This window comes from Colobus angolensis, unplaced genomic scaffold (genome assembly GCF_000951035.1).
Source record: "Colobus angolensis palliatus isolate OR3802 unplaced genomic scaffold, Cang.pa_1.0 Scaffold356, whole genome shotgun sequence".
Lineage (NCBI taxonomy): Eukaryota > Metazoa > Chordata > Mammalia > Primates > Cercopithecidae > Colobus > Colobus angolensis.
Genome location: NW_012116888.1, coordinates 1,832,337 through 1,854,067, shown reverse-complemented (window position 1 = coordinate 1,854,067; position 21,731 = coordinate 1,832,337). Strand labels below are relative to the sequence as shown.

At 42.6% G+C, this 21,731-nt stretch overlaps 1 protein-coding gene and 1 long non-coding RNA gene across 2 annotated transcripts in view; one reads left to right on the top strand and one right to left on the bottom strand.

Moving 5' to 3' along the window:
• Window positions 1–19,779, top strand: part of ACOXL (acyl-CoA oxidase-like) — a 341,854-nt gene extending 322,075 nt beyond the window's left edge. The window contains 1 exon segment of the mRNA XM_011953095.1: window positions 19,492–19,779. Within this exon segment, the coding sequence (XP_011808485.1) occupies window positions 19,492–19,692 (201 nt within the window). The 3' untranslated portion in view covers window positions 19,693–19,779.
• LOC105519656 lies at window positions 762–17,478 on the bottom strand. Its single transcript, XR_001003011.1, has 4 exons — window positions 17,411–17,478; window positions 16,781–16,940; window positions 4,339–4,515; window positions 762–3,584 (listed from the first exon to the last, which is right to left on the bottom strand). It is a non-coding gene; the product is annotated as an uncharacterized LOC105519656 (long non-coding RNA).
• Window positions 19,780–21,731: the final 1,952 nt, after the last annotated feature.

Here is a 21,731-nt window from a genome sequence, read left to right as displayed (position 1 = left end):
CAGAAAGTAAGAAAGTGCTTGAAAAACAAACAAACAAAAGCCTGCGATGATGGCAGTATGTTCCAGGCACACAGGAAGGTGCCAACTGAAAGAGCTCCTTCCCAGCGGCCAAGGCTGGAACGATTTGAGCAACAAAAATAATGTAATATTGGGTTATAACTCCAAGTATATAGTAATTAAGCCCAAGTCCATAATGATATGAATAAATGATTAAACAAATACATAAATGGGGGAAAGATAAGTCTTTCTTGCGGAAGAATCTCAAATAATATTTGTAGCTATTCCTCCCTCCAGGAGGTAAAGCTTAATTTCCCTTCTCTTTAGTGTGTGTTGGACTTTAGCAACTTGCTTTTATTTTAAAGAATAGATCATGGAAAAGAGAAATACTTATTTTACAATAGAGAAACCTGGTAGATCCTAACCAAGTGATTAAGATTCATATCAAATGATTAAGGTACATATCACCAGTGATACATCAGGCTGATAGCATGTACTCTGTGTTGTGATACGATGAAAAGAACACTTCCCTCTTCCCTGAAACCCATAACCCAAGTCTAATCATGAGAAAACACATCAGACAAAACCAAATGGAGGAATGGTCTACGATTCAGTCCAATCTTTTGACTTCCCTGGCCACATTGGAAGAAGAAGAGTTGTCTTGGGCCACACATAAAATACACTAACACTAATAACAGCTGATGAGCTAAAAACAAACAAATAAACAAACAAAAAAACCACACACACAAACATCCCACATCCCATAATGTTTGTTAAAAAAAGTTTATGAATTTGTATTGGGCCACATTCAAAGCCATCCTGGGTCTCATGCAGCCCACTGGCTGTGGATTTGCCAAGCTTGTCCATAATACCTGCCTAGCCTAGTACCCATCAAAACTGACGATGCATGAAAGACGAGAAAAGACTGAAGCCATCACGGTGCAGAAGAGACTCAGCAGACATGATGACTAAATACAATGCAGTATCCTGCATTGAATCCCAGGACAGAAGAATATGAGTAGAAAAACTGGAAAAATCTGAATAAAGTCTATAGTTTAGTTATTAGTAATGCATTAATATTGGTTTCCTAGTTTTTACAATGAGCCCTAGTTATGGGGAAACTGGGTGAAGGGCATATGAGAAATCTTGTTATCTTTGAAACTTTTCTGTAAATCTGAAAGTATTCCAAAATAAAAAGTTTACTAAAAACAGCAAAAAGTTAGCATAGGGAGATGGCAATCAGCCCAAACTGTTTCTAAATAAATAAAACTTTCCAAAACATCCAGGACTTACACTGACGCTCCAGTCTAATGGAAATTAGAAATGCATATATATATATACTTAAAAATTATTTCATTCTCATTAAGATCTTCAAAGAAAGTAAGGCTAATATAATCCCCATTCAACAAATGAGTAAAACTAAGAAAGGGAGACATTAAATGACTGAAATGACTGTCCAAGAGTCTAGCTGAACACAGAAACCAGAACTCCGAATCCCAAATGGAGGTGGGTTAAGCTCCAGGCACCACCCATTTGTAGTCCTGCTTGTTCCCTTGGCACACTATAGGGCACTAGACACCCTGAGGAGTTCACACGCTTCCCCAAAGCGGCAAAATCCATCCACATATTCAGAAGGTAGCCCAAGTGCCCAGTTGTTCACCTGAGGCCCCACAAGAGAAGAAGTTGGGTTGAGGTTTATTTTTAAAATTCCAATCCCCCCCAGTCCTTCAAATTAGATAACTAGCGCCCGTTCTTTTGTCTGGAACTTCAGTGTTGTCAGAGCAGGTCCATATTCATTCTCATATCATCCTCACAAGCACCCTTTAGTGTGAACAGCTGTTACTCCCCTGTAGGCACTGGGAAACTGAGGTTGACTTGCTGCTTAGTGAGCAAATAGTAAGCTGGGGCTTCTATGGCAGGTTTCAGACTCCACTCCACTGCTGTCCTAGTGTCTCCTGGGCTGGGGAGGAGGATGAGCTGCTCCCCCTTGCTGCCCTTTCTGTGAGACCTTGGCTCGAAGGCCAGTGGTGGTGCCCCGGGGCTCCATCCTAACAAGGTCTCTAAATACACAAGATTCCTGTGTCCTGGCCATTAAGCACTTTTGCAGGGGTATGTAGAGAACAATTGTGTTCTTTGTTCTTGGAAAATTTAGTGTCCAGGCATTATCCTGTTTCAGTCTTCATTAACCCAGACATTTGTATTTATTTTGCTTCAGATAATTATCAGCATTAGTGAGTAGCTATCAGCTGAGGCTCATTTTAAGAAAGAAAGCCTTTCCAAATGACCCAACAGTTAACAATTGTGTATCTCCATTAAAACCGACTTCATTTTGCTTTTTAAAAAATAAAATAAAGCAAAGATCTCAGCTTCTTAAAGTGGAGAATTTTGATGCAAATGACTATTTGCCTATTAATCTCTTACTTTATCTTTACACCATCCCTTGAAATTGACTGAAGTTACGGTAGCCTTATTTTGCTCCCTGAACTCCTGGGCACAGCTGTCCTGCTCTGCCAGTGCCTGCCTGCATTGGGACGTATGGAAAAGAACAAGTACTTGTGAACATGTGGTCAGCCCACGCTGACAAATCAATGCAGGAGGAAGCTTTTCAGTCTATGTGTGTTGAGAGAACCACAGCCCAGCTGTGGGTTGCAGATCAAAAAAGGACCCTATTCAGTGTGGTGAAAATAATACTTAGCAAAATGTTGAATCAGGTTCTATTTCCTGCCATGAGCTCAAATAATGGAATCATGTGAGCATGCAGGTGATGAAGGACCTGCGGGGAAGTGAGGCGGGCTGTGTAACTCACGCACAGCAGGGAGGAAGGCCACTCCACCTCCCAGGGGCCGTGGTGAATTGCCTGTAAAATTAGCAGTGTTGGAAAAGCAAAAACTCATTCACTAAGAGAGAAAATAAATACTGATTGTAACCATGTCCAAGAAATCTGGACACCTCCCCCATATTTGATCATATTTACACCCATAGCTGCTACTTTCACCCAAACGTTGCCTTAATGTTCTATTTGAGTCATGACTGTCAACTCGGAGATGCATTGCTTCTGTTGGCACCTTAGTGCACCTGAGGCTTTCTCCCATGCCTCTAAGGCTGTTTTCATTTTGGTGTTTCCCTGATGTGCTAGGTGAAGCCCAGATTCACCAGCACAAGCACAATCCTGTTTGTAAAATCCTGTTTGCACCCTTGCTCTTAAGTGGACACAGGAGCAGTTGCAGCAGTCAGCAGCCTTCATCTGCCCTACTGAAAGGAGGCATTCGTTTTCTCCCTGAGTCAGGGATTGCTGCTCAGGAGCCAGGGAGGGCCTGTTAATGACATGTGATTGAGATTCTGACTGTATCTGCTCAAGTCTAAAATGACCACTAGGGCTTGGGTTTTAGTTTCAGTTCAGTCAGTCAAACGGTTGAATCATAGAGGAAGAAGAGCATTCAAGCCCGTTGATTGATGAGTCATTCAAGTAGTTCTGAGTAGACATTGCCAGTGGCATCTTGCTTTATTCTCAGGAGACGTGGCTTGGAGTAAGAATGTGCAGAAGTGTGGTAGACACCAGGCCCCAAAGCCAGGATGCTGCTTGGCTCCTTTGAATATAGAAGATGGATTACACTCGTTTACTCTTTTAATCTAAGCATAAAGTATAAATACAGTCACTGCTTAGTGTCACAAAAGCTTGGGATTAAAGAACACAGAAAAAAAATTAGGAGAGAGTTCTAAGCTGGAAAGGTGGTGCTGGGATATTAGCCCTTCTCAGATCTGAACTTCAAGAAAAACAAATACCCCACACCCATACCCGCTGGGCTTAGAAAACAGTACATGTGCCCTGAACTTCCTACAAATGTGGTGTTGGTTGTTTTCTATGCCACAGTGAATGTTTCTTTTAATGAACACTCAGCTTTCCCATCCTTCTATTTCTCATTCCCCAGACCACCTGGATCAAGAGACATGTTCAGACGCTAGAACTGAATGTATCATGAACTAAGGTTTAGGCACAGCATATTGAAAGCATTCACTGGAGTGGGGAAGAGAGATGGGGTTTCTTGGTCAGTCACCTCCTACCCGTAGACTTTTGCTTTTCTCTGTAATGAATTTGAGGGAAAAAAAACCTCTATTTCCCTCACTTCCACCCCATTCACCCCACCCACCCCACCCAGTAAGGCCCATCTGAATTGGCTTCAAGGCAGTGAGAACCCCTAGCTGTGTCATCCTGACTGAAGCTGGTGTGAGGTATAAGCAAAGGGACCTACTCTGCCAGGGTGGGAAGGGACAGCCCCTCCCTGGCTGTGGTCAGTGAGTTGAGGATGTTATTGAAATGACATTGAAATGGAGTGGTCACACCGGAAATGCAACTGGGAGTCAAATTTTTAAATCCTCTTTGATTTGAAAGCATCCCCAGAAGTGGTTTTAACCTAGCTTCACATCTGTAGGACTCCTGGTTCACCTCTTGGAGACAGCACGGACCAAGTAGAATGTAGGTGTCTCCTGCTCCACCTTCTCCTCCCAGTGCAAAAGACTCTAAAATAGGGAAATAGGGAAAATATTAGTACAAACAGTGTCCTACTGAGAGATGGGAAAATCTCTTTTTCCTTCCCCTTTCCCTCTACTCCTGACCTTGCATGCTCCTCAGTGGTATAAAATACACTGTTGAACCTATAAATACAGGCCATTCAAGTCAGGTTAAGAAAATCTAAATGGGATTTGGTTTCTTCAGTTTGGCCAGTAAAAGGAACCCTGAGGTCACCCCGCTGCAATCCCAGTTTCCTCATGGCAGCCACCTGGTCAACCCTCTTGCTATGCCTCACAGTACAGCTTTGTGTATCCGGAGACTGAGCTGGGATCATTCTATTTTCTTCATTCAAGGGTAACTAATAAGCACAAGAGAGGGCAAATTGTTTTGCTGAGCTCCAGCCTCTGAGTTTCTCTGGCAGCTGCATTATCCTGGTCTCCTTGGGGAGATGCTTAAAGCGCTGGAAAATTGGGTGCCCTTCTCCATGAGTCTTTGGGTTCATACCCTCAGTCCAGGATGCACAGTGAGAATTTCTGATTGGTGAAACTTGCACCTAGGAAGAGCCACGTTGCACAAAAAAAGGACCTCTCAGGAGATGAGACTCATCTGAGTCCAATCAGACTCCAGTAGTGCAGTTAAGAATAGTGGATTTTACTATGATTCCAGGGAATTTAAATAAATTACTGAACTTGAAACAGAAATGACCCCTACTATATCTATTTTTGTATAAATTAGTATTCTAGCTGGAAATCAGTAACTTTTATAGTGTAAAATGTGTTTGTAGTTGCTTTTTCTGATGGTAAGTTACCTTTTCCCTTTTATTTTGCAGACGAGCCATTGCTGTGGCCTGTTCCATTTCACTTCTCTTCCCTTCTCTGGGGGACTCAAAGTGTTTGGTACTTAGTAACCATTAAAAGATAGCACGCAGGGGCTGAGCGCTGTGGCTCATGCCTGTAATCCCAGCCCTTTGGGAGGCTGAGGCGGGCGGATCACTTGAGGCCAGGAGTTCAAGACCAGCCTGACCAACATAGTGAAACCCATCTCTACTAAAGAAAAACATGAAAAATTAGCCAGGCGTGGTGGCATGCACCTGTAATCCCAGCTACTAGGGAGGCTGAGGCATGAGAATCGCTTGAACCCGGGAAATGGGGGTTGCAGTGAACGAAGATCATGCCACTACATTCCAGCCTGGGCGACAGAGCTAGACTCTGTCTGAGAAAAAAAAAAAAAAAAAAAAAAAGCACTTGGGGTGATCGCATGTTAAGACACAGAGAAGGGACAGGACTTAACTTGTGAGAGCTGATACGTCTATGGAAGGAAATTAAGGACTCTTTGCATCTTCCTTTCCTGGACAGCTAGTCATTCACATCACAGATTGTGGCCTTGAACCACTAGGCATTGAGTCTGTTAACCTAATTGGCTATTGCTGAGACAACATAAGTAAAAATGTCCAGTACAAGTGTATGATTTTTTCGGGACTTTGGGGATACAGGTGTTCTATTTAATCTGCATAACACTTCCATGGGTGAGTTCATCTTGTGATAATTTAGCAAGCTGCTATATACCTATTATGCTTCACCTAAAAAGCATAAAAGGAAATAGAAAAAATAATCTCCTGCTGCTTATATAAAACATTTTTGTTAAAACCTAACTTGAAAGTTATTCTGTGATTGTTTTGGTTGTTTTTTAATGAGGGTCTTTTTTGAGAGAACCATAAATTCACATGCAATAGTGCAGAGATTTCATGTCCCTTTACTTAGTTTCCCCCATTGGCAACATCTTGTACAACTATGTACAACTATGTACAATCTCACACCCAGGATTTTATACAATGACATTGATACAGTGAAGATATAGAGCATTTTTATCACCACTTGTGGCTCTTATAGCCACACCCTCTTCCCTTCCTTTACCCTCTCTTTAACCTCAAGTGACTACTAAGCTGTTCTCCATTTTTATAATTTCGTCATTTCAGGATTGTTGTATAAATGAAATCACGCAATATGCAACCTTTGGAATTGGCTTTTTTCATCCAGCATAATTTTCTGAAGATTCATCCAGGTTGTCGCACATATCAATGATCTCGTCCTTTTTATTTCTAAGTAGTATTCCACACTACAGATGGACTGCTGTCTGTTGAACCAGTCACACATTGAAGGATATGTGGATTGTTTTTAGTTTCTGACATTTAGGAATAGAATAAATAAAACAAATTTCGTTTTCCCATACAGGATTTTGTGTGAATACAGGTTTTAATTTCTCTGTAGCAGATGTTCAGGGGTTCCATTGCTGCGTTGCATGGTAGGTGCATGTTGACATTTTTAAGAAATTGCCAAACATTTTTTAGAGTGGCTGTTAACATTTTACATTCCCACCATCAGTGTACAAGTGATCCAGTCTCTTCACATCCACACTAGCATTTGGTATTGTCATTACTTTCTATATTAGCCATTCTGATATGTATGTAGTATATTTCATTGTAGCTTTGGTTTGCATTTACTTAATGGCTAATGATGTTGAGTATCTTTTCTTTTTTTTTTTTTTTGGAGTCTCGCTCTGTCACTCAGGCTGGAGTGCTGTGGCTGGATCTCAGCTCACTGCAAGCTCCGCCTCCTGGGTTCACGCCATTCTCCTACCTCAGCCTCCCGAGTAGTTGGGACTACAGGCGCCCGCCACCTCGCCCGGCTAGTTTTTTGTATTTTTTAGTAGAGACGGGGTTTCACCGTGTTAGCCAGGATGGTCTCGATCTCCTGACCTCGTGATCCGCCAGTCTCGGCTTCCCAAAGTGTTGGGATTACAGGCTTGAGCCACCGCGCCCGGCCTGAGTATCTTTTCATATGCTTATTTGCCATCTGTATGTTCTCTTTGTTGAAAAGTTTGTTCACTTCATTTGCCCATTTCTAATTGGACTGTTACTTTTTAAAAACTGTTTATATGTTCTAGATACTAATCCTTTGTCAGATATGCAGCTTGCAAATATTTTCTCCTAATTTATAGCTTGCCTTCTTATTCTTTTAATATGGTCTTTAATAGAGTAAAAGTTTTTAACTTAATCAAGTCTAATTTATTAATTTTTCCTTTTATGGACTGTAATGTACTTTTACCGTCGAGTCTAAAAACTTTTCACCTATTCCTAGATCCTGAAGATATTATACTGTGGGCTTTATCTAAAAGTTTTATACTTTTACATTTTTCATTGAGCCATGGTCCATTTTTAGTTACTTTTTATATAAGGTAGGAAACAGGTTGAGATTCCTTTTTGCTTGTTGGTTTTTCGGTGTACCAATGTCCAATTGCTCCAATACTAGTAGTTGAAAAGGCTATATTTCCCATGTTAAATTGCTTTAACACCTTTAAAAATTAATTGATCATATTTGTATGGTTCTATTTCTGCATTTTTCTACTTTATCTATATATCTATGTGTCTATCCCTTCACCAATACCACATAGTCTTAATTACTATAGTTACATAAGTCTTGAAATATGGTAGTTTGATTCCACCTCTATTATTTTACAAAATCACTTTAGCTATTCTAATTCATCTTTTTATAGAAATTTTAGGGTGATCTTGCCTATATTTATGACAAATCTTTCTGGGATTTTGATAGGTATTGCATTAAACTTGTAAGTTAATTTGAGGAGAAATTACATCTTACTATGCTGAATCTTCCAGTCTGTGAATATGGTATGTCTCTCTACTTACATAGATCTACACTGATTTATTTCATCAGCATTTTACTGTGTTCAGCACACAAGTCCTAGTCTTATACATGTTTTGTTGGATTTCATCTATGATTGTAAATGGTATTGCATATTTAATTTTAGTGTCTGCATATCCATTACTATTATGTGGAAATAAAACTATTTTTATATGTTGATCTTTTATCCTGTCATCTTGCTCAACTTGTTAAATCTGGAAGTTCTTATAGATTCCTTGGAATTTGCCATATAGACAAACATGTAATCTGCAAATAGGGACAGTATTTCACTGGATAAAAGATTCTGTGTTGACAATTCTTTTCTTTTAGCACCTGAACACATTTCTGGCTTCCATGGTTTCTAATGAAAATCTGCTGCCAATTGTTCTTTTCTCCCTTGTAAGTAAAATGTTATTTCTCTTTCTCTGCTTTTAAGATTAAAAACTATTTACGATGTGCCTTTGAATAAATTTATTTGGATTGATGCTGTTTGAGGTGGGCTCAGCTTCTTGAATTTGTTGATTTATCTCTTTTGCCAAATTTGGGGAGTTTTCAGCCATTGTTTCAAATACTTTTCTGCCCAGTCCACTTCCTCTTCTCTTTTCAGAACACTGATGACACTTAGGTTAAATGATTTTTTAAAAATAATTACACAGGTTCCTGATGCTCTGTTCATTATATTTTCAGTCCATTTTATGTCTATTATTGAGATTCAGTAATTTTATTGTGCCATCTTTCAGTTCACCAGTTCTTTCCACTGTCCCCTCCATTTTGCTGTCAAAACCATCCACTGAGTTTTTAATTTGGGTCATTGTAGTTTTCAGTTCTAAAATTTCTATTTGGACTCCTTTGTATTTCCTTTTCCATTGCTAAGATTTTCTGTTTCTTTGCTGAAACTTTATTTTTTTTCATTGATTTCAAGTGTGTTTATAATTGCTCACTGAATCAGTTTTATAATGACTGCTTTAAAAACTTTGTCAGATAATCCCACCATCTCTGTCATGTTGGCATTGACATCTATTGATTGTCTTTTTTCACCCAGTTTGACATCTTCCTGGTTCTTGATATGGAGTGACTTTTTATTGAAACATGAACATTTTAGATATTAAATTATGAAACTCGAGATCTTACTTAAATCTTCTGTTTTAGCTGGTTTCCTCTAACACTGTTCCAGTGGGGAAAAGGGGGTGCATCGCCTCATTACTGCCTTGTAGGGATAGTAGTCTAGGTTCTTTACTTAGTCTCTATTGACATCCAAAGGGCTGGGGACTCCTTCTTACTTCTGGGTGGAAGTGGGAGTTTTAGTTACTAACTAGGCCTCCACAGACATCTCACTGATGGGAAGAGCAGGAAAGCCACATTACTGTTCCCTAAGGGGCCTTTACTGACACTGGCAGTGACTTTGTTACCGCCATGTGATGACAAAGTCTTGATTCCCACTAGGCCTTCTGTGACAGCACCCCATCTGGTAAAGGGAAGGACGCCTCTCTATGCCAGGTTGAGGTGGAGGTACCAGCTCCCCATGTGGTCTACACTGACACCATCGTGGGCACCTCACTACAGCGTGTTGTGGCTGTAAGAGTAAGCTCCCCCATTTAGCCTTTAGAGCCATAGCAGGGGTGGGGGGCATGGAATGCACAGTTTGTTCAAACTAGGCTTTTGTTAGGATTTTTGTGTACATCTGTTGGTGGTTCCAGGTTGCCAGCTTTTTTTAGCTCTGGTGTGGGATATATGAGGCAAAAAGAAAATGCAAGGAATTCACCACCGTGTCATTCCTTGAATCCTATGCTTCCTAGATAGCCTGATTTCTCTTCACCCTTCAGAATCTTCTAAGATTTGCTTTATATATAATATCCAAGGATTCAGTTGTACTTAGTAGGAGAAATAGGGAAAAATATATCCATCTTCTTAGAAGTGACTTTGACTACAGTTGTTGTTGTTGTTGTTGTTGTTTGAGATGGAGTTTTTGCTCTTGTTGCCCAGGCTGGAGTGCAATGGCATCATATCGGCTTATCACAACCTCCATCTCCCAGATTCAAGCGATTCTCCTGCCTCAGCCTCCCAAGTAGCTGGGATTACGGGCATGTGCCTCCATGCCCAGCTAATTTTGTATTTTTAGTAGAGACAGGGTTTCTTCATGTTGTTCAGGCTGGTCTCGAACTCCTGACCTCATGTGATCCGCCCGCCTTGGCCTCCCAAAGTGCTAGGATTACAGGTGTGAGCCACCATGCCTGGCCTTTGACTACAGTTTTTGAGAACAGAAAATAGTATCTGAAAGGACTGGAGAGCTTTCTGAGTTCATTTGGCCCCAGATCAGTGTTCTCCGTGGAACTTCCATTTTTTGAGCCCCATTTCACTAGAACCACCTCAATCCCTCTGTCCTCATGATAAGAAGTCTGCCTTTAACTGTTTCTTCCAGCAGCAATACTTACTTGACTTCACGCAGAGAACCCTTTCTAATCTTTGCTGGCTTGAGAACTATTCAATCTTGAATAAGTCTAAGCCAGGAATTTTCCTAGGGAAAGAGTTGACCTTTCTATGGCAAAATTAGGAAAATAAAATGTATCGAGTTTTTCATAATGCAAGATAAGTTTTCATTAAGAGATTATATTATTATATTCTCCCTATCTTTTAGGTGCTGAAAGTTACCCTTTAAATAAAATAATAATCACAGACAGTTATTTTTTGTTATCCTTACTTGACAAAAGAGAAAAGTTGGCAATCTCATGTTGGTTCCCCCCAAATTGCTTTGTTTCCCGTTATTTTTCTTTTAATTTTAAAAATAGAGGTCTATTTATATACATTGAAGTGTACAAATCTTTTTTTTTTTTTTTTTTGAGACGGAGTTTCACTCTTGCTGCCCGGGCTGGAGTGCAATGGCATGATCTCGGCTCACGTCAACCTCTGCCTCCCAGGTTCAAGCGATTCTCCTGCCTCACCCTCCCAAGTAGTGGGGATTACAGGCATGTGCCACCACGCCTGGCTAAATTTTGAATTTTAGTAGAGATGGGGTTTCTCCATATTGGCCAGGCTGGTCTCGAACTCCTAACCTCAGGTGATACTGCCCACCTTGGCTTCCCAAAGTGCTGGGATTACAGGCGTAAGCCACCGCACCTGGCTGAAGTGCACAAATCTTAATGGTGCAATTCAGCGAGTTTTGACAAATAGCAGGCTGTATAATGTAGATCTCAATCATGTTAAAGAAAGTGTCCATCACTCAATAAATTTATCTCAGACACTTTTCCATCAATTCCTCACCCTGACCCCTGAGTTTCTAACTTTATTATAAGAGCTCAGTTTGCCTGCTCCAGGGCTTCATAGGAATGGAAGCAGATAAGCAGATAGATGTATGTTTCTTTTGCTCAGTATAATGTTTCTGAGATATTCGATGATTCATTCCTTTCTTAATTTATTTATTTTTGCTGAGCAGTATTTCATTGTATAGGCCCAGCCCCTCTCTCATCCCAAATGCTCATTTCTCTAGAACTCACCTAATCAGAGTCTCCAGGAACTGGCCTTGCTACCTCCAGCTGACCTCAGCTACATCATTCCATAGGTATTAAGGTGCAGTGTTACTTACACTCATCTGTGGGAAGAAAAAATAACTGAAGACTTAAGACTCACTTCTCTTTTTTTTCATTAACACAGTTTGTATTGAAAACAATGTTTATTCTCCTGTTAATGGACATTTAAGGTGTTTATGGACTGATGTTGTGAATAACATTGTCAGGAATATTTTTGTGGAAGATGTTTTATTATATAAAATTTAGAAACATTTCAACCATTACATCTTCAAGTATTTTATGTCTCGTTCTTTCTGACTTCTGAGATTCCAATGGCATGTATGTTAGATTGCCAATATATTCCCACACGGTACTGATGACATGTTCAGTTTTTTTCTCTTTGCCTCATTTGGAATAGTTTCCATAAATCTGTTTTCAAGATTATTGATTTTTGTTCCTCAATACTCACTCTGCTGTTAAACTCATCAGTGAATTTTTATCTCAATTATCCCATTTTTCAGATCTAGAATTTTCCTTTCATTCTTTCTTAGGAGTTACATTTATCTCATAAAATATCCCATGTTAAACAATTATATCCATTTTTCTCCTTCTAATTTTTCTTTTTCTTTTTGAGACAGAGTCTCGCTCTTTCACACAGGGTGGAGTCCAGTGGCATGATCTTGGCTCACTGCAACTTCTGCCTCCCAGGTTCAAGCAATTCTTGTATCTCAGCCTCCCAAGTAGCTGGGATTACAGACAGGCACCACCATGCCTGGCTAATTTATGTGTTTTTAGTAGAGACAGGGTTTCACTATGTTGGCCAGGCTGGTCTCGAACTCCTGGCTTCAAGCAATCCACCTGCCTCAGCTTCCCAAAGTGCTGGAATTACAAGCATGAGCCACCATGCCTGGCCTTCTCCTTGTAAATTCTTGAACACATTTATAACAGTTGTTTTTAAATCTTTGTCCATTAATTCCAGTAACTGGTCATCTCTAAGTCTGCTTTCACTGATTGTGCTTTCTTTAGATTTAGGGTCACATTTTCCTGCTTCTTTGCAAGCCTAATAACTTATTATTGTACTTCAAACATTGTCTATAACAGATTTTACTTTCTTTTGTTTATTTTCCTTTCTTTTGTCTGGTGGTTAGGGTCAGGGACTGGTCATTAAGATTCTTCCTAGAGTCAGGTTGAGCAGAAGCTGCTTTACTTAGACTGAGTTCACTGTGCTTAGTCCACCCACCCCACCACACTACCCTTTTTATTCTTTCAGAGTTTGAGCTGTGAAAATGGTGAACTACAGTTTCAGATATCTTTGATTCACCTTTGGGTTGAACTCCAGCGCAGCTCTGAAGTCTACGCACCACAGGGATGCATGGGACCATGCAAATTTCCTCTGCTTTTCAGCTTCCATGAACTGCTGCTTTCCTAGCAAAATTCTGGGTTGAGGGTAAAGAATCGCTAGGCCAAGTGTTTGTTTTTCTGCTAGAAGTTCTTCCCAATTCCAGTCCATCTGGCCATTTTTCTCATCCCTTCAAAGTGTCTCCATGTCTGTTAGGCCCATTCTTCTGTCCACCTGTCCCCAAAACAGGCACCTACCCCATGTGTGGAAGCTTTTGTGGATGTTGGCTTACCGAGAAAGAGGTCATCTCTCTGAAATCACTTCATTAATGTTACTTTCTTATGTATAGTGTTTTTCAGTAGCCCCATAAAACATCTGATTTTTACTTTGTTCAGATTCTTCAGTTTGTAACCATGGAACAAAATTCTCTTGAATCTATCTACATTTTAACTACGAGCCCTCCCAGTTGCTTTTCAGATCATTTGGGACAATGAAGTTGAATATTCCAGGACCCACTTACACAGAATTTCTCCATAATAACTTTAGACGCTTATTGTATTTTTAGTTTTGGCAGTTTGTGGGAATTTTGCCTCTTGAAAATTTTTGACTGAAGATTATTCCTTCTTGGGTGTGTTTACATTTCTTTGGGTCTGTACTTACAAGACTAAACTATGAGTTGATTAAGATTTTTTGTTTGTTTGTTTGTTTTTCTGAGACAGGATCTCACTCTGTCACCCAGGTTGGAGTGCAGTGGCATGATCTTGGCTTACTGCAACCTCCACCTCCTGGGCTCAAGCAATCCTCCTGCTTCAGCCTCCCGAGTAGCTGGGACTATAGGCATGAGCCACCACTCCCGGCTAATTTTTGTATTTTTTGTAGAGATGGGGTTTCATCACGTTGCCCAGACTTGTCTTGAACTCCTGAGCGCAAGCAATCCACCCGCCTCGGCCTCCCAAAATGCTGAAATTACAGGCATGAGCCACTGTGATGCCATATTTTTTATATGAGAAGTGTGCAGCTAATACTCCAGCTTTATTATAACTACCTAATTGAATATTCTTTCTTGTTTCATGTAAATGCCTTTGTCGTAGAAAATGCTACGACGAGCAGCATTGTGGTTACTTTAATTCCATTGCCAAAACTTTTATATGGTTTCCTGTATTCTAAAGGGAAAGGTATATGCATTTGTCTTCTTTTTAAACTTTTCTTCTTATGAATCAGTAGCAGTATGAATAAATGTCAGAAGTTCTTATTAAGTGGTTAATGCTGATGCCTCTGTCTCAGCATTCTTGTTTTAGGTAATGATGATTAAGCAAACTTTGTCATGGAAATGCCAGAGTTAGAAAGAAATTGTATTTATTACTAACTAGAGAATCCATGATAATAACAATAATATTTATAAATAATCAACCTGTGCCAAGTTCACTAAATCCTTCCATCTTAGAGATAAGGAAGGTAGTATGGCTTGGAAGTGGTAATGTCAGAGTTCAAAGCCCTTTTTCTCTACCGAAGTGGACATTGTCAATAATACTTAGTAAACAGCCAAATTGTGTACTCTTTAGTTGAAGAAAATTGCAATAGAAAGGACATTTTAAAGGTAAATTTTCTTCAAGTTTAATTATTTAGTGAGGCTAAACAAAAGTGATTTTGTTGTTGCTTGGTAAGAAAGGCAATTTCTCTATTCTAATATTTCAGATTATGCTAAATATTGTTTATCAACTGAAGAACAAATCAACATAAACTATAATTTAAATTGATTCAGAGAAAATATTAAGCTGGAGTCCTGATTATTTAATACACCCGTAGAATGTCATTTTATGCTAATGAAACTTGGTTGCAGAGAAAACCAATGAGAATGTATGCGTTCCCAGGACCAGGAGACCCAGCAAGCTAAAGTCTGACTCTCCCTGGAGGAGCCAGCCAGTGGGCAATGAAAACAGGAATGGAGTTCCCCTTTCTAGTAGTTGTTGGGTAAATTGAGAGAAGTAGAATCACAGCACACGCTGTGAGATTATGCCTTGTGTGAGTGTTTCAGGTTTATTTTTCTCTCATTGACTGCTTAGTCAGGCATAAGGACTAAGACGAGAAACTAGCTGCCACAGACCTACCATCTTATCCTTTACAGAATGTTTGTCTAAAGGGAAAGCAATTCTTCAGGATAAGCGAGTGAGGAGGAGATAAGTCAGGCCAAGGCCTCTGTGCATTCAGTGAGTTTGGAAGTCTGCAAAAAGTGAGAATAGGTGCAGGTTAACTACTTGATTGTCCCCATTTTCACCAGTCACGATTTGCCAGTCCATGTGCTGCTCTTTTGAAGGCACTTGAATTGTGTTTGACTTAAGGTGGTGATCCAAAGGAGCAGGGAGGGCCTATTGACCAGTGTGGAAGAGCACTCCCAATTTACTGAAGGAGAATCTGCAGAACAGAGTTGAAGCCTTGTCCTTCTGCAGGAAAAGGTCTTTCCAGGTCATCAAGCTGGCCTTTTCACACGGTAGCTGGCTCTGAAGCCGATATCCTTGGCACCTTCCTCTGGTGGCAACATCATAGAGTGCTCCTGGGCCCCATTACTGCCCTGGTCCTCTCAGAGAATCTGAGCCAGAGTGGCTGGGCAGATCCAAGTTCTCCACACTAGGCACACACACAATACAGATTCTGGCTGAGGAAGAACATCAAGGATCACACGTCTGCCACAGTAGTGGAGGCATTTCCTCAGTGCAGCACCCCATATCCTCCAGCAACTGGAAGCAGTGAGGCAATGGGGGAAAAGATGGAGGCAAAAGGGTAGACAAGGCTTTAGAAAAAAAAAAAAAGCCCTGGATTAAAAGTCTAGTTGCATCAGTTACATGGTATGTGACAATTTAAGCCTTGGTTTTCTCATCTGTAAAATGGGTTGATACCTGATAGAGCTATTATGAGTACTGAATAAGACAGTGAACATAAAGCCCTCCTCTGTAATCTGGCACACAGTAGGTGTCCAGGAAATGTCAGCATGGGGCAGAACACAGAAGACCTTGGTTATATATCTAAACTGCCATATGTTGCTACATAACACTGTTATAAAGATGCTGGAGATACAGCAGACTGACAAGTCAAAGACAGCTAAGTAGCCCCCTTCTGTACCTCATTGCCTTTACCTGCCTGGCCCTCCAGGATAGAATGTGGAAAGCACAGATACTGCATAGCAGAGATGGATCCTTGGCAAAGGCTGGAGTAACAAACTATGAATTGTTGATTGGGGACTAGGGTTGGATGGGACAAGCATGGAATAAAGGTGGCCAGAGGCACCTGCCAGAATGCCAGTTTTGTGTCACAGCAGAAGCAAAGGTGATAAATGACAGCCACAAGTAGCACAGAACCTCATTTTACCAACAACTTTAATCTTATTCCCTCAATCACATCTTTTAGATTAAAAGATGTTTTTTGATTAATTAAGGTTCCCCTTCCTGTAAAGTTTCTAGCTCAACATCTAGTTAACCTAAAATGAAGTCAACTGAAAAATAACAGACAGGAAATTACATTAATGGCTCGCCAATATCTAACAATCCCTTAGAAAGTAAAGAGTTGGCTGCATAGAGATTCTTTTTGGAAAGGAGGTGGAATTGATGTCTTATAGCAAGTTTATTTGTTGTTTTGCTTAGTCAGGTTAAAAGTTTCTATCTCTGTGCATTAACCAGTGATGATGACGGATACTAATTCTGTGGGCAGGCAGCCTGGACAGTTCTTTGGCTAGTCTTACCTGGGATCACTCCTGTGGCTGCAGTCATCTGAGTTCTACAGCACTAGGATGTCCAAGATGGCCTCTCTCCCATATCTGGCAGTGGGTGCTGGCTGTTGGCCAAGGCACCTTGGTCCATCTCTACATGGCCTTTTGTCCTCCAGCAGGCTAGACTGGGCTTCTGCACAGCAGGTATTCTTAGGGTTATAGGAGAGTGATAATGGGGGGTTCAAAGCTTCTTAAGGCCTAAGCTCTGGAAATCACACAGTGACATGTTCCCCATATTCTATTGGCAAAGCAAGTCATAACTCAACCAAGATTAAAGGGATGGAGAAAAAGACTACCAAGGTAGCCAGACAAGAAAGGGGCTAATGAAGAGACATTTCAAATGAGGGTAAAGGATTTTTCACATAAAATACACTGCTTAGCCCCATATAAAAATACTCCCTGGTAATAAAAATACTGTAACTGTGTAATAATCAATGCTATATTATCTACTCAAGTTTATTTTGTATTAAAGAGATCATATATTTTTTAAAGTTTTTTAAATACCTCAACAGCTTCACGATGTGAGACCTGTTCCTGCAGTGTGTACCATTAAACCTCTAAAGTCCAGAATTGTGCCTTACACTGGGTAGGAATCCAGCACACACTTTGTGAGTGAAAGGATGGTAATTATTATTATCATCTTGACAGCCAGGAACAGAGGTTGGTGGGTATCTGGAATCAGAATCAAACAATAACTAACAGGAATGATGCTGGATCCATCCATCGAGCCAATAATCATTCTGGGGTTTCTGTTGCAGTCTATGAAGAATGGAGAAGGCTAAAGTATTTTAGACTGCCCCAGAACTTTAAATTTAGAAAGAATCTTGGCAGTCAACTCTTCTTCACAGCCAGTTCATTGTTCCTCTCTAGGGTGCCATTGGAGAGGACACTCCCTGAACACTTATGAGTCAAGAAACCCTCCTTTTCACCAGCCATTGGGTTCCTTTTTAAGTTTATGTTTTAAAAGTTTTCTTTACATTGAAATCTGCCGCCTTTAATTCCTACCTCTGGCCCTAAGTTCTGTATTTGGCACTAGATAGACAAAACCCATACTCTATTTTACACTCATTCAAATCATTGTATTTCCCCCACCGGTGAATATATTACCAAAGTTGGTTGAGTTTCATAATGCAAGCCCAAAGGGAAAATTATCTTGAATAATCATATGACAATATGTGGAAACTTTAGGGGCTGTGTACGCCACCTCATGGTTTTGAACTGTGTGGTTAAAGACATTGAGAATTGACAGATTAGTCAGGGATTTGTCAAGAGTATTAATTACAAACTTTGAAATCTTGGTCAGTGAAAGTTCATTTTAGTGCATCTTGCAAATATGATCAAAGGCCTTTTCAGTACTGATTTGATGATGCTTAACCACAGTGTGTGAAGAATGAAGTTTTTCATTAGAAATTACTGATGTAATAATAGAGCACATTTTCAGGGAAGATGTATTGTTGGACTATTACAATTCATGCTCTTTCCCAACCATATCCCTACCTTCTCTATGTCCCCCATCCCCTATTTCCACCACCTTCCTTCTTGGGACCTCACTGAAAACCTGAAATGCTCTGAAAACCTGAAATGGCATTTTGGACTGCTGCAAAGGAAACTGATCTTAACAACATCAGTGCGGCTCAGAGATGACCACTCTGTGAGGGCAAAGGCGGGGCTGGTGTAAGTGATGTTGTTAAACCTGTAAAAATAAACTATGAAAACCTAGGGATTTACTGTGATTTGGGGAGTGAAACAAATTTACCACTGGCTGAAAACTTGAAAAATGGAGTACAATGTGTAGTAGATTAGAAGAAAGGAAAGCCGTCCCTCTGCCCTTGTGTAGTTCTAGAAAAACAATCTTATTATTTTGGTAGCTTTCTATTTTTCCTGAAAAAAAAAAATACACTGGCACCTAAGCCATGGAAAATGAAATAAAAATACACCAGTGCAGCTTCCAAAACACTAGCTTACATCTCCCTCTCCTATCCGCCAGGAATGTCTTATCCCTGCCTTCCAGTGGCTGCCAGAACAACCAAGGGCATCCGCAGCGTTCCTTGGCATTGGCGTTAACAGCAGATGGATTTTCCGCAGCAGCCAGGTGGAAGATGGCTAGCATTGGTCCGCCGTCTCACTGTACTGAATTTCAAGAATCATGGCCTACTGCCAGCCAGGTCCGAAGGCGCTAGTCTGGGGAGACTGGAGCAGGTCTCTACTGGTTGGTTCACCTGTTCTGAGACTCTTCCTGTTCAGTTGCCTCTGTGCGCCAGAGGGTGGCACCCCAGGCACTCCAGAGGTGGAGAGGTGGGGACGGCAGAGGAGGAAAAGAAAGAGGAGCGGAAGGAAGGACTAGGGAGGGAAGGACCAAGGAGGGAACATTAATAAATTCTCAGACCTTGGTCCCGAGTTCCCGGCTAATTTGGGGGCAAAGCCGCCCCCACGTCCACGCCCACCACCTTACGGAAAAAGCCTGGGTTTCCACTAGGCTAGGTGTCAGAGTTTGGAATGTCTAAAATAAAAAAGGCTTCCGAGGGTTATTCATGGCCAACAGTTTCCACAGAAGAATCCAAAGGGAAACTAGTTTCCGGGGCCGCTGTGTGTGCGGGTGCTTGGGGGTGGGCGGAAAGCCGCTGGCACTAATGGCTTGTAAGTATGCCAACATCTGACCTGTCCCATTGTGTCGTGTTTTGCAGTTGCTGGATTTATGCGACTTGGTGAAGGATGATGCCCTGAGGGCGATCCCCGCCTTTAACATTCCACACACCAACCTCCACGCACCAATCGCCGGAATCTCCAACCCGCGGTCCGCGTGGGCTTTCTACCCTGCACCGCTGCAGCCGCTGCCACGGGAAGGGTCGCGCTCCCAGCGGCCCAAGCTGGGAGCCAAGCTCTAACGGGTGTGGCGGGAAGTGTGGTGACCCGCCTGCAGCTGCCACGACGCTCGCTCCACTGACGCCCGGAGCTGTGGCCGAGGCCGGGGGGGATTTTGGTGGCAAAGCGAAGGTCCCGCTGAGGCTGGCGAGGTGCGCCGCTGGCTGCTAGGAAACAGATCAAGAGGGTCGCCTGGTGCGCTGGATCTCTGTGCCCTTTCCCTGAAACCCAGCCTGTCTTGACTGCAACCTCTCCCAATTTCAGTGCCCGATCCCCTAGACAAATCAGGGTGGGCTCCCCGCTGTGAGCGCGCCCCACAGCCGGGTGCCGCCAAAGGTCTCCTGCTGTTAGCGGCGACTCACATTCCCAGTGATTTAGAAAAACTGTGGTGCCGAGTGAAAGAAAAAAAAAGCAAACACTCTTAGACAAAAGAAAAAAGCTCCACTCTTTCCGTGAGCGGGCAAAAAGGTTCAGTTCAGCAAGTGATGCTTTTTCAGTGAATCAGACTCTCTGGGGCTCTGCAAGGAAACGCACGGACTGGGAGAAGGAAATGGGAGCCTACAGTTTTGCTCTCGGCAAAACAAGAACTCGGCATGTCCTTCCAGGCCGGCGGTTTCCGTACAGCAAGACAAGGCGCGGAAAACATTTTTACCATCTGACGCTATCATCTGTCCTTTAGAAGAGCATAGGTGAAAAGTTTAATAAAGAAATTAAAATTAAGCGATGTGGAAGTCATTCTCGCTGCTTGCAGAGGGCAGGGAGGCGGGCCTGGGCAATTTCGGAACTAGGAGAGACCACGTCGGCACCGCCTGTGGTCCCGGGCAAGGGCCATGGATTTCCCATTTCTCAGATCCCAGCTGCCCGACTTCATTCTTGTTTCTTTCAGTCCAACTCATCCTCCCTTCTCTGTCCCTCCACGTCTCTTGGCATTGCTCTGCCCGCGTCCACTGCGAGGGAGGTGACCTAAAACCCATGGGCCCGTCTCTGCGTTCTCTGCGCTCTGGCCCAGTTCTGGGAGGACCTCCCGACGCCGCGGGAGAAGGCTGCAAGGGCTCGAGGCCCCCGACGCGGCCTGGGTGTCGGGGGACACATGAACCCGCCACCTCTGGCCAGCTTCCTTTTAGTGCCCCAAATAGGACCACTTAGCCCGTTGCTTCCCCCCGACTGTCTTGTTTTTCAAAGTGTTCACAGGGTCTCGAGAGCGAGCGATGCGGGGGCGGCGAAGCTGCAAGACTGCAAGGCTGCACAGGAACAGACGACAAGAAATAGGGCTTTCTTCTGCGTGGTTCTTTTCCGGTCCCTGTCTGAGTCGCCCGACCCCGCGGGGAGCGCGGAGCATTGCGGCGTTTGGCTACCTTCAGGCTCTCAGCCTGCGCAGCAGGTCTCGTTGCTTTTCCCCAGTTGCGACGCGGGATGGCCGAAGAGCAAAGTTCGTCCGCGGTAGGAACTTCGAGGACCGGTCAGGATAGATCTCCGGCCTCCGAGTCTACTTAGCCGTGTCCACGCAGGTGCCTTTTCCCTCTTGCAGCGAAATAACTGGGCGGGGCCCGACGCGCGTACTCCAGCGACTCCGGGAACCCAAGGCCTCTTTCACCTCGCTCAGAATTCACCCGAAAATGCGCTGAGACTTTGGCCTGGGGTTGTGGTGTGTCCCACTGACATTATAGAAGCGCTTATGAATTTAAAAACTGACCCAGGTGGCCGGACGGCGGGACAGCGCCTCCTCACTTGCTCCTCTACCACAAGGCCCCTTCCTTCTCCCCGTCGGCTGCGCTGGTGGGTAGGGTGGTCCCTTTACAGAGTTTCCTTAATTCATCTAGCCTGACCTCACCTTCGGGATGTTCCATTTCCCGATCCACCTCCCACACCCCTGCTGCAGTGGTCTAGAAGCCAGGGCTGGGGAACTGAGGCGCGTCAGGAGCAGACAGGAGGGCCGAGGTTGGGGGCACCAGCCACGCGTTGGGAGAGCAGACCCGGGTGCAGACTCAGAGAACTGGAGAGGCGGCATGGAGTTTGGTCTCCTGGGAGGCAGAGAGTGTGGTGCCGCGGACTCCAAGGAGGA